This window comes from Mytilus trossulus, unplaced genomic scaffold, assembly GCF_036588685.1.
Source record: "Mytilus trossulus isolate FHL-02 unplaced genomic scaffold, PNRI_Mtr1.1.1.hap1 h1tg000234l__unscaffolded, whole genome shotgun sequence".
Lineage (NCBI taxonomy): Eukaryota > Metazoa > Mollusca > Bivalvia > Mytilida > Mytilidae > Mytilus > Mytilus trossulus.
In genome coordinates, this window is record NW_026963315.1 from 3,578,053 (window position 1) to 3,590,469 (window position 12,417).

The window sequence follows — 12,417 nt, forward strand, 5'->3', positions numbered from 1 at the left end:
AAATCCTCTAACTTAGACCATACATTGTCAACTTTGTCCTTTAGTTTTTCACTTTGTTCGTCAAACATTGCTTTGCCTTTTACTGTAAATTTCCTTACTCGGCTATCTGACATCTGAACACCAATATCTTTTACTATACAGTTAGTTAACCAAAACACTCTATGTGGCAAGTACTAATCACTGAATTCATTTTGACGAATAATGTTTATTATTTGATATGATATACAGTTGTTACAGACATGTGTTGAGTGCGTGTGGTAAAAGCTACAATAGAAAAATGAAAACCTTATACTAGTTGATAAAAAATAACAATTTAAAGAAAACACAGATAAAGGTGAATTTTGAAAACAAAACAATGTATTTATATATCAAAAAGCTTTAAAAACGTAGACAAAGAATCCTTTACATGGAAAATACCATAATATATAGTCTTGGCATAAAATATAATGTCTCTGACGGGTTGCCATACTTTAGAAAATTAACAAAATATGTATGTGATATGTTTTGTACAATTACTTCTTTTATATTAAATATATCTCAAAAATACATATGCATCTGTATAGAATAAACATCAAATATCAAAAATTAACTTACATATTGGTCTGCCAGCATAGGATGACCAAGTTCTATGAAGATTTAAAACATTTGTCACCTTGTTGTGGTACACAACATCTATGAGTATACACAGGAAACAGGAAATACACTCTTTAAAGTGAAAGTGAAAGTACTCTTTAAAATGAAACTACAGGTAATTATAAAAATAAATGTAAAGGTAAATTTACCTGGATAGAAAAGTGAGAGTTGTTCTAAAATTAAAGTATAAATGTAAACAATGACAATTAGGAAAAAAATTATATCGTTATCAAATTATATAGGGAATGAAAACAGCACATTTCTGAGTCACTTGGTCTCTTTTGAAAAGGTTTTTAATGGGAATTATACCACATCTTCATGTTTTTATAATTTAAACTTCGTACTTTTGTTGATTTTTTTACACCTTTTTAATCGAGCGAGTCATTTGATAAAGAAACATTTCAATCCTTATATCTCTGATGAGTTTATATTGTCAATGTAAAACAATTTGGACCAAAAAATGTCTTCTTTTAAAATTATCGAGTTCTTAAAATATCCACCCGTACAATAATAAGTCTTGCTTATCAAACCTTTGACGATTGTTTACAAAGTACTCGAAAGATATAAACATATTATATGGCACACAAAGAAATGGTAATTGTATTCAAGTAGGCAAATCAAGCAGCATTTTGATGAAATAATTACACATCCGCACTCGTTTATCATATACATATTGACTTCAAAAGTATAATCAAGATATTACTGTAAACTAGTTATACTGTTATAGTGAAAAACAGCAGGTTTAGGATTCTGCTTTTTAAGGGGATAGCCATGGACATTAAAGTGTAACTTTCGTTTCTAGGTAACGATATTTGACCTTAAAGTATAAGTATGAACTTGAAATGATTGCAATTCAATGCCCTTCAGTTCGACAACAATGCCAATGGTTATAAAAGGACTTCAGCTGCTTGTGAGGCCTTTCATAAGTTATACTAAAATATATTGAATTGGTGACAAACCAAAATGATCAAATTACAAACAGCATTGTCTAAACACACTATAGAAAACTAAATGACTGAGTAACACGAACCTTTGTAACTGTTAAAAAACAGTGATTAGTTTAGTTCGGACGGTCAACCAGCTAGTGATGGCATCATTAAACGTCTGGAAGAATTATTTCAACTTGACCCCTTCATATTCTGGTTTGAAAGCTTCCTTGTTAACCGAGATTCCGTATCAAGCAAATCATGATAGGAAATAATGTCAAATAGGATATCTATGTATAACATCCACACACTTGTTTAAGTGGGATGACATCATTCAACTAGCGGAATGTGTGAAGTTAAAGGATACTGCTAGTTTCTTTTTCTTTTGTTTTTCATTAGAAACTTCTGTATGAATTATTCTGATATGAACAAACAAGCGACAAGACGAGAAACACTGTTGGTTTTTATTGGAAAGAAAAGGACAACGTATAGAAAGTATCATATTTTTTCATATTCTTTTCCTTTGTTTCCACATATATGATTTAAAATAAACTGACTAAAGAAAATTTATGAAAAGTCCCCTAATAAAACAAATGTAGGAGATTGTATTAATTGAATTCGAACAAAGCACAACATATAGTCAATTACATTTATCTTTTTACTGTGTCCGCACAGAAAATATCAAAATAAAGCAAATACACAGAAAATTCCCAAAAGTCCCCTAAATTAATGAATGCAATAAATTGTATTTATTGATATAGAAAAAAAGAACAACAGATATTTAAACCATGCTTTAACATGTATGTGTCCTACTTTACCTTACTCGGTTATACACTTGTCACAGGTAAAATCAATAATCATAGGTAGTGTGGATTTAATCTTTAAAGAAACAGAGCCTGAAAGTCCAGGGACTTCACAGTCAGGTAAGAAAGGGGAAAATAATGTTACTATATTTAAAAATATGTCATATGTAGATATAAGAGTCTGAGTTATGAGTGCCAAGAATACAACTCTCTAACAAATTCACAGTTTGTAAACATAAGGTAAACCATTATAGGTCAAAGTACGTCCTTCACCACGGATACATGTACATCAAGTAAAATTGTGTATGCCTACCAAGCTACAAAAACAGAACTTCTCACAAACTTAATACGACACATACGTCATTCAAAATGAAATATAGTGCTTGATCAAGCAGTTCCACATTAGTAAATTAAGGCAATAGTTGCAAATCGCTGTTAAATAGTCATAAATCGATTAAGGGAAAACAAATATGGGTCACAAATGAATAGATGTTTATTTAAAAAACAATTATTCAGTATACACGTACAAGTATGATTATCATGAAATTGGAAGTCATATACTTGCGTTATATTACTATATTTATTTGTATGCGTATGTTGTTGATATATGCGTGTATATTGAAAATAAGATATAATTTAATAAATCCGGTGACATATCATAATAATTTCTAAAGGTCATCGTTGATAGTTTTATCTTAGATATTGGTATGCATGCTACAATAATATATTTATGCTGCGGCTGACCCTTTCTTTCTACCTTATTTCGTGTGTTTCTAATTAGTTATCAAAAGTACCAGGATTATAATTTTGTACGCCAGACGCGCGTTTCGTCTACATAAGACTCATCAGTGACGCTCAGATCGAAATAGTTAAAAAGCCAAATAAATACAAAGTTGAAGAGCATTGAGGATCCAAAATTCCAAAAAGTTCTAATACCAGATGAAAACCAGCAAAAACAGGATAACAAGAATATCTAATGAAATATCATATAAATAGGAAACAGAGCACGTCGAATAAGTCATATGAAGCTGAACTATTATTTTATTTGCAAGTATTTCCACTTCTTAAAGTACCTGCTTAAAAACGTTGACGAAACAGCCGCATTTATATTTCTGTTTTTAAGACAATATACATTTAACCAAAGAGATATTTTCAATGAAAGAATCTGTTAAAGAAAAAATAAAATTAGGTTATCTAGTATATATGTCGTGATGACATTATTAAACACCTCCATCTGTTATATTGAAATATGCATTGCCACTGAACCAACATTTAAATATAAATAGATTTTGAAAACGGTTTTTGACCAGCAATGGCATAGGTGTGCATACTTAAAGATTTCACATGACGTTTATCTGTAAGAGTATATATTCTCAATTTTCAATGTTTATTCGATATTCCCTATTCAAAACATGGGTTCAAATGCAGTCAACCGTAGTTTATCGTTATAAAATAGCATAGCTATATTTATAAGATTTGATTTAAGGTATAGAAAAAGCTCAGGTAATTGTATCAATTCAAAAAGGAGCCAGGCTTGGTGCGTCCTCAGAGTGTGCGTCTCCGCGTTTGTATGGAATTAATAATCCGAAATTTGCTCGGTCTTTTAACATTATTGATATCATTTCAAAATTTTAAAAACGTTCCATTAAAAACTGGTGCTTTTAATTAGTATTACCTTTATATCACAATATTTTTTAAATATTTTTTAAAAGTTTTTTTTATAGGGCCTAAATATTTGTCTGTTATTAACAAATCTAATGGATCTTTGGTCAAATACATGTAGCAGGCTTATATAATAACCTTTTTTCATTACAGAACAGCCTCTTCAATTTCACTCCAGCAACACAAAACAAATAGTATTGCTCTTAAATTCATATTTATATATTCATTTTTCTTTTTAAGGTCGAACAAGTAAATTTGCTGACGACAAAAAGTCGAAATTGTAATATTTGTTAACATCATAAAAGCAATCAAGCTATTATAGATATGGCTGCCAAAAAATGTGCATTATTCTGTGACATTTGCAAACACAGGGACCTTAATAAGTCAGCGGAGGAATACTGTCCACATTGTGAAGAGGCTCTTTGTGGCGACTGCAGAGACAATCATAAGATATCAAAATTATCAAAATCACATCAAACAATCTCAATAGAAAACTTAAACAAATTACCATCATTTATCAAGAAAATTAGCCATAACTGTGAGGAGCATGACTGTATCCTTGAATTCTATTGCAAATTTCATGACTTACTATGTTGCAAAATTTGTTCGATATCAGCTCACAAAGAATGCAAGGAAATTATTTTTATAGAAGATTTTCTTTCGCCTTCAAAAGGATACCAATCAGTAGCTTTGGATAACATTGAAAAAGTTCTGAAAAATATGGAAAGTAACATTTCGTCTGCTATAAAGGATAGAAAAAGAAATTTAACGGAATTACGTGAACAGAAGCGGGTTATTTCTGAACATATCAAAGACAAGCGTAACGAAATTAATGCATTTTTAGACCATTTAGAAGAAGAATTACAAGAAAAGGCATCTACAGTTGGGAAGACAAACTGTGAGAAAGTAGAAGAAATAATTACGAAATTGGAGGACGAAAAAGAAAAAGTAGAAGGAATTCAAAAAGATGTTGAATCTGTTAAAATGTTTGCATCCAATTTGCAAATATTCATGGGAACAAAGGCATTCCAAGAAAGAATTTCAAACAATGAAATCAACGTCCAACAAATATATGACAAAGGGAGCTTAAACAACGTGACAATGAAATTTACTTTCAATGAAAAGCTAGAGAGGTTTATAAAACACATAAAAACATTTGGTGATGTAGAAATTGATAATAGTGAAAAACATGTTTCTTTTTTATGGAAAGGTGACATATCAGCACAAATTTTTAAACCAAAGTCAGTAGCAAAATCTATTGAAACCATAAAAGTCAGGGTAGGACGTAGGATTAACATTAATAGCGAAAGTATTTCTGGATGTGCCATATCAGAAGATGGAAACAAGCTATTTCTACAAGGACACAACAAAAGTATGATGAAATATGCGCCTAATGGTGCATTTATTTCAGAATCACGTATCAACCCAGCGGCGAGCGACATTGGGTATGACCTTGCAGTGATTGATTCTAATACGGTTGCTGTATCAAGTGGTGTAAACCATCTTCAACAGATTTACTTTATTGATATGAATAGTACAAAAACGAGTCAAGTTTTTCAACTGGGGGACTGGTGTTTCGGTATAAGCTACAGCAACGATTCATTTATTTGTTGCACGTATAATAATGGCATAAAAATATATGACAGGTCGAACTCTAACGTCCGGTTACTTCCAAATTCTCCCAAAACGGCGGCTCATACCTACGTTGCCTCAAATGCAAATCACATTTTTCATACCAATTGGCATGATGATTCTGTTGTATGTTACGATTTCAGTGGGAAGGTACAATGGAGATATGTGGATTCTACATTGCTTAGAAAACCATACGGCATCACATTAGATACTAATTCGAATATTTATGTTGCAGGTTCTGACTCGAACAATGTAGTCGTGATATCTCCTGATGGAAAACAGGCAAAAGAGCTAATTGGAGCTAGTGATGGACTTGCAGATCCTCGTGCCCTGTTCTTTCATAAAACAAAACAATTGCTTCTAGTAGCAAACTATAAAAATGGTGCCTCGGTGTATGATGTTATTTAAGGCATAAAAATACAATAAACCTTTTACAACTGGAATCACATCTTTACTAGCAAGTTCAGAATTAGATAAAAGCCTCAGATTAATTTTATCGAACTTATAGAATAAATACTATTTGCAGACTTCAATTACAACTAGCGAGCCATCTCACATACATTTCAATTCCTCAATACAAAATACATCTATTTTTGTTTTCTTTTACTATTTCGTCAATGCTTAATCGTAAATATAACCCCCTCTTTTATAGTTTATGTGTCAATAATTGTTAAGTCACTTTATTGGTAACAAAAGTAGTCCAATGAACACGGTCATTATAACGTATTCATTAAAAAGATGCAAGAATACATAGTACTACTTTCTAAGGGAAAAAATGTTTGTCTTTAACTCAATAACTTCCCGAACAGTAGGTTGAAATTCATAACTTTAATAGAAATAGTTCAGAAAATCAAGTTGTTTTCGTATTGGCTCTTAAACTACATCATCCCGAAATTTCCGTTTTTTTTTAAATTAATTTAATTGAAATGAATTGATAGAATGATTGTAATTTGTCCTCATTCCGTAGTTCGTCATTTAAGTTGTTTTTTTTCGTTTTTTTGTGATGAAACTAACAAAGGGTGATATGTAATATTTCAATGGGGCAACAACCTTAAAAACAAAATTAACCGAAAATAAAATACATGGCTATCTATATATTGTCATTAATCATGTGCACATGTTCAATGAAACAAGGTATACGTCACTGATATATGTAACTATAGTAACAAAATCCTAAGATGGAGAATGTAGAATATTGAAAAACGTTTCATAAAATTTATAGAAAAAGAATAGTTTGATATGTTTGTTAGTTTGTACCAAAAAAGGGAGAAACACTTGAAATTATTGATGGTGAAGTAAAGTGAAAACTCAACTGTTGAAAAATTAAATTATGTCAGTTAAGTAAATGAAAATAAAGATATCGATGACAGCAGCTAATGTTTATGATGTCAGTATCCAAACCATTTCTTAACTCGTAAATAATCATGTCAGATGGAAAACTTTCTAGTTGGATGATGTAAATTGACTAAAGATCGTTGTTTTCTTTGTGTCGAGTGGCAAAAACTTTCGGCAATAAAAAAAACCAACTGATAATTGGACACACTATTTGCATATCACCATTGACACTTAGTAATACTTATAGAAGGGAAATGGGGTGAATTTTTCAATATCTGACTATACTGGTTACTTATTCTCTTTGACAATTGGTGTGAGTTGACAATCATATCACATCGTATTTATAAAGCTATATTTCAAATGAGGATCATCTTCGTTCGAGTTAAATAACAGATGGTTTTAATCTTATATGGTATAAAACTGAGTATGAAGTACGGTATCATTTTAATTGACTGATTACTTGCTTTTTGCGTAATGACAAGAGGTAAGCATAAAAAAAATCATGCATTTTCAAAATAATCAGTTAAAAACTACAATTAGAGCAATTTCAAGAAGTTTTATTTTGATCTTACTTACTGATATCTTCCTCTCTCGTCACAGTGTTATGAACAATTGTCGCTAGAAATTAGGAGCGCAGTTGTCCGTTGTCAATGAAATTAACGAAGTCGTCATAAGTAAAATAGCGATAAACAGTTTATCATTGGTCATCTCAATTTGATTGCTTTCTAATTTTCAGTGTACCGGCTTAGGCAAGAAAATCAATCTCGTTGAGATGATAAACGATAATCTAAAAATAGCAATACTATCATGACCAGTAATAATATTTTAAGAACAGAACATGTAGTATCTTGATTGGTTGACTTGCGTATAACTCCGCTTTCAGCACTAGTGTCTTTTTGTAGTTTTTATTGATGGAGGAGCCGAATGGTCTAGAGAGAACCACCGATCTATGGTCAGAGAATTGACAATTAAGATTAAAGTCGATAAACATTAGTGTTTACAGACTAATAATACAGTAGTTCGAAATATTATAATACTCGAACATTTTGTTACATTCTATGTATTTAATCAATTTTGAATAACAAAGACTTATCTATCTAAAAAGTATAGTTTGTATTTGTGTCATATTAAGTTTGAGTAAAAGAAGGGACCAAACGTTGTGTACTGGAGAATTACTGTATTGATTTATTAAGGAGACAAAATGATTACATGTCAATTATGTGTAGTTTATATTTGTATGTGTTTACTCAAATGAGATTAGGGCAATTGATTATACATAAGCAAAGGCAACAGTAGTTTATCCCTGTTCAAAAGTCATAAATCCATTGAGAAAAAACAAAGTCGAGTTACAAAATGAAATACACATATTACAGTCATTGTAGTATATTCGTTAAAATACGTGTGAAGATTTAAAGTACTCGAGCGACCGTCTTCATACAGCATGTCTTATTTTCACGACAAACTATCGACTTGGTTAAACTTTCAGCCCAGGATAAATGTCGATTAAAGAAGAAAAAAATCAAAATATATCCTTTATTTATAGGTCACACAAAAAGGTACTTAAATGAACGTTGTTGAATTACATATACTAATCAATAGAGAGAAGGTTATCCAGATATTTCCGATATCTATATGTGTCCTACTCGAACTGATATTTAACACACTTGTGAACGTGTATTTTTACAGGTAAAATCACTGAGTATAGATAGAAAAGTTTAAATGTATGAAGATACACAACAACTATCATTGGTATGATGTTATAATTGAGGTAAGAACAAGTAAAATTCTAAATTCTGAATTTTTTAATGGGTCATATCTGTTTTTCAATTGATTGCCCTTTAATTAAATTTTGGAAATCTTCAATCCAGCAATAACAAAAGTACACGCAACACCACACCCGTAAACCAAATAGTACACAAAGTATGGCGGCCTATATATAAAAACGAGAAACAAAGAAAACTTATAAACAACACAAACAATCGACAAAATTCACATCAATTAATGATAAGAACGATTTTGAATGGAACTTAAATATATCAACACGTGAGTGTATGATGTCCTTGGTCGGATAGCAAAGCGAACATGATACTACAAGTCAAACTACACATGGTCTGTTGATTTTATAGAAATAAACGCGGAAACAATTTATCTGGTAATTAGATTATATATGCGTATCATTTTAGGATATACGTGTGCTTATATAATTGTTCGTGTAAAGGGGTTTGATCTTTTCAACCCTATATCTTAAGAGCTGCCTACATTTCCCTGGCACCTGAGTATATACTATTCCTATACAGTTTGACAATAAAAAAAAAAAGTGGGCCAGCATATAAACTACTGCCAATGTACTTGTTGAATGAGAAAAAAGAGCATTTACTAACAAACATATTTAAAACTTGTCTTTATTACACTCTGAGTCTGTATCAAATAAAGTCTGATTCTAGTTCAAATGCAAGTGTAAAATAAAATATAGGTTTAATAAAAGACGTTTGATTATCTTTTTATTTTATTTCTTTCATTTGAATTATTTAAAAAGTACCTGCTTTTGTATTTGAAATGTCAGCGTCATAAAAAAAAACTTGACATTGGTTGTCAGGTCATGTTTACGGATTCAAATATGAAAAAACATATCATCCGAATTGTTGCAGATTTCCTTTTTTACAAAATTGAAACACAACAACTGCTGATAGCTATATAGATAATCATGATTCAGAATGCAACGATTGTAAATGAAAAGGCAAAACTCAATACTATCATTTTTTTTGGCATCTTAGTAAAATTTTCTCAAATTATTTCAAATTTCTCCCTTTCTTATTCGTGATTTTAAGTAAAAACATAGGTAATGAGTAATAAAATATTCATAATAAGACAACGTCATGGAAAACGGCTATGCGTTTCGATAGATATATGCTTAAGAACAAGTTTAAAGGGTTGTTGGACGTGTTGGGCATTTCAAATAGAAATAAGGTTTTCAGTTAGCGTTACTTTACCAAGAAACATATATTTTAGCTTTTTACATGTTTTAGCAAACAGAATTTTCTGTACTCCTATTTTTTCATAGGGTCAAAGTGTGGATGGTAGATTGGGAGAACTGGATATTATAAGGCACCGTCACTGACCTCAAATAAGACGCAAACTTTTCAGATATGGCAACCGATGAAATTGCATCTTTCTGCAACATTTGCCTAACCAGGGACCTAAATAAGTTAGCGGAGGAATACTGTCCGCAATGTGAAGAGGCGCTTTGTGGAGACTGTCGACATCATCATAAGATATCGAAATCGACAAAATCACATCAGACAATCTCTATAAAAAAATATAACAAGTTACCATCTTTCATCAAGCAAATAAAGCATAACTGTGAGGAGCATGATTGCTTTCTTGAATGTTATTGTAAATGTCATGACTCTCTGTGCTGCAAACGATGTTTGATATCAAGTCATAAGGAATGCAAGGAAATTATTTTCATTGAAGATTTTCTAACACCTTCTACAGGATATCACTCCGTAGCTTTAGATAACATTGAAAAAGCCCTCGCAGATCTAGAAACTAATATTTGTTCCGCTATAAAAGATAGAAATAGAAATTTAACCAAGTTACTTGAACAGAAGCAGAAGATTTTAGAACAAATTAAAAAAAAGCGTAAAGAAATCAACACATTTTTAGATAATTTAGAAGGAGTTTTACAAGATAAAGTATCTGCAATTGAAAAAGAATACAGTCGGAAAATAGAAGAAGTGATTGCAAAATTAGAGGATGAAAAAAAGAAAGTAGACGAAAAAAAAGAAGATGTTGATTCTGTCAAAATGTGTGCATCCAATCTACAAATCTTCATGGGAATAAAGACATTCCAGGAAAATCTTTCAACCAATGAAATTAACGTCCAAAAGTTATATGATAATGGATATCTTAACAATTTCACAATGCAGTGTACGTTTAATGATAAAATGGAAGGGTTTATAAAAGAAATAAAGACATTTGGTGACATAGAAATTGACAGTCGTGAAAAACATAGTTCGTTTTCTTGGACAGGTGATAAATCATCACAAATAATCAAATCTACTGTGAGTGAGACTTTGATTGAAAACATACACCTTATGCTTGAACGTAAGTTTGACATATGTCGTAGTGGTCTTACTGGATGTGCCATGTCAGAAGCTGGTAACATGTTATTTCTACAAGCACACGCGAATAATCTGCTGAGATATGGGGCTAATGGTCAATTCAAATCCGAATCGAAAATAAACTCTAAAAATTGCCAAATTGGATATGATCTGACAGTGATCGATTCAAACACGGTATTGGTATCCAGTGGTGGATATTCCCCACAACAGATTTATCTCATGGAAATGGATAGTGCACAACCGCGTCAAGTGTTCAAACTAGACGACTTTTGTTGTGGTTTAAGCTATCTCAATGAATCATTTATTTGTTGCACATATCACCATGGCATTAAAATATATGACAGGTCACACCAAAAGTTAACGTACAACCGGACACTAAATAATGCTCCATCTAACGTAGATGATACTTACGTTACCTCAAATGAAAATTTCATTTTTCATTCCAACTGGCGTGATAACTCTATTGTTTGTTACGATTTCAGTGGGTTGGTGCAATGGAAATATTCTGATTCGTTGCTCAGAAAACCGTACGGAATCACATTAGATTCATTTTCGAACATTTACGTTGCCGGTTCTGAATCAAACAATATCGTAGTAATTTCCCCTGATGGAAAACAAGGCAGAGAAGTAATAGGAGCTACAGACGGTATGCTAAATCCTCGTGCCATTTATTTTGATAAAAACAAAAGCATGCTTTTAATAGCAAGCTATAATGGAGTTGCCTTCCTATATAACGCAACATATAATATTTAAATAAACTTATATTTTCCCATTGGCAGCAAACATAGATTGTTTTATTAACAGATTTATATATATATATAAAAAAAAGGAAAACACATCAATTAACTTAAATAGAACTAAATACAGGTTCCACTGTTGTGTAAACTTGACCAATCAACATTACAGAACATTTTCTTGAATGTTTGTAAAGTTTATGCGAGATTTAATCATATATCGATTGAGACGTCGCTTAATTCGAGACATATTGAACATGTGTTAATTTTGATCAATTCAATAACAATTTTTTTCTCCAAAAACATTATGACAGATATCAACCAACGACAGCGACTGAAATACAAGTTTCATATATAGCAAATGTCATGCTACTTTATTCATGAGATGTATATCATGTTGTTAATTGAATAATAGGAAGCAGGTTGAAATTTATAACTTGATTAAAATTAAGTTTTTCAGTTTTGACAGCTTTGTGAAATTCCGTTGATGTTTTATGTAAATATTTAGAGAAATGCTTATCATTAGAAGGCGCTTTTGAAAACATAAAAATCAGGCTTTTTTCGATTA

At 31.2% G+C, this 12,417-nt stretch overlaps 2 protein-coding genes across 2 annotated transcripts; both read left to right on the plus strand.

The window, feature by feature from the left end:
- The first annotated feature begins 2,417 nt into the window (after positions 1–2,417).
- Positions 2,418–6,064, plus strand: LOC134701254 (uncharacterized). The gene is made up of 2 exons (XM_063562382.1): positions 2,418–2,482; positions 4,265–6,064. Exon 2 carries the CDS (start codon positions 4,349–4,351, stop codon positions 6,062–6,064), a length of 1,716 nt encoding a protein of 571 aa, XP_063418452.1. The 5' UTR covers positions 2,418–2,482; positions 4,265–4,348.
- Positions 6,065–10,059: 3,995 nt separating this feature from the next.
- Positions 10,060–11,881, plus strand: LOC134701311 (uncharacterized). The gene has a single exon (XM_063562446.1). It carries the CDS (start codon positions 10,138–10,140, stop codon positions 11,866–11,868), a length of 1,731 nt encoding a protein of 576 aa, XP_063418516.1. The 5' UTR covers positions 10,060–10,137; the 3' UTR covers positions 11,869–11,881.
- Positions 11,882–12,417: the final 536 nt, after the last annotated feature.

What these genes read in the sequence shown, in the direction of transcription:
- LOC134701311 (XM_063562446.1), top strand. Translation starts at nt 10,138, where the DNA reads ATGGCAACCGATGAAATTGCATCTTTCTGCAACATTTGCCTAACCAGG.
- LOC134701254 (XM_063562382.1), top strand. Translation starts at nt 4,349, where the DNA reads ATGGCTGCCAAAAAATGTGCATTATTCTGTGACATTTGCAAACACAGG.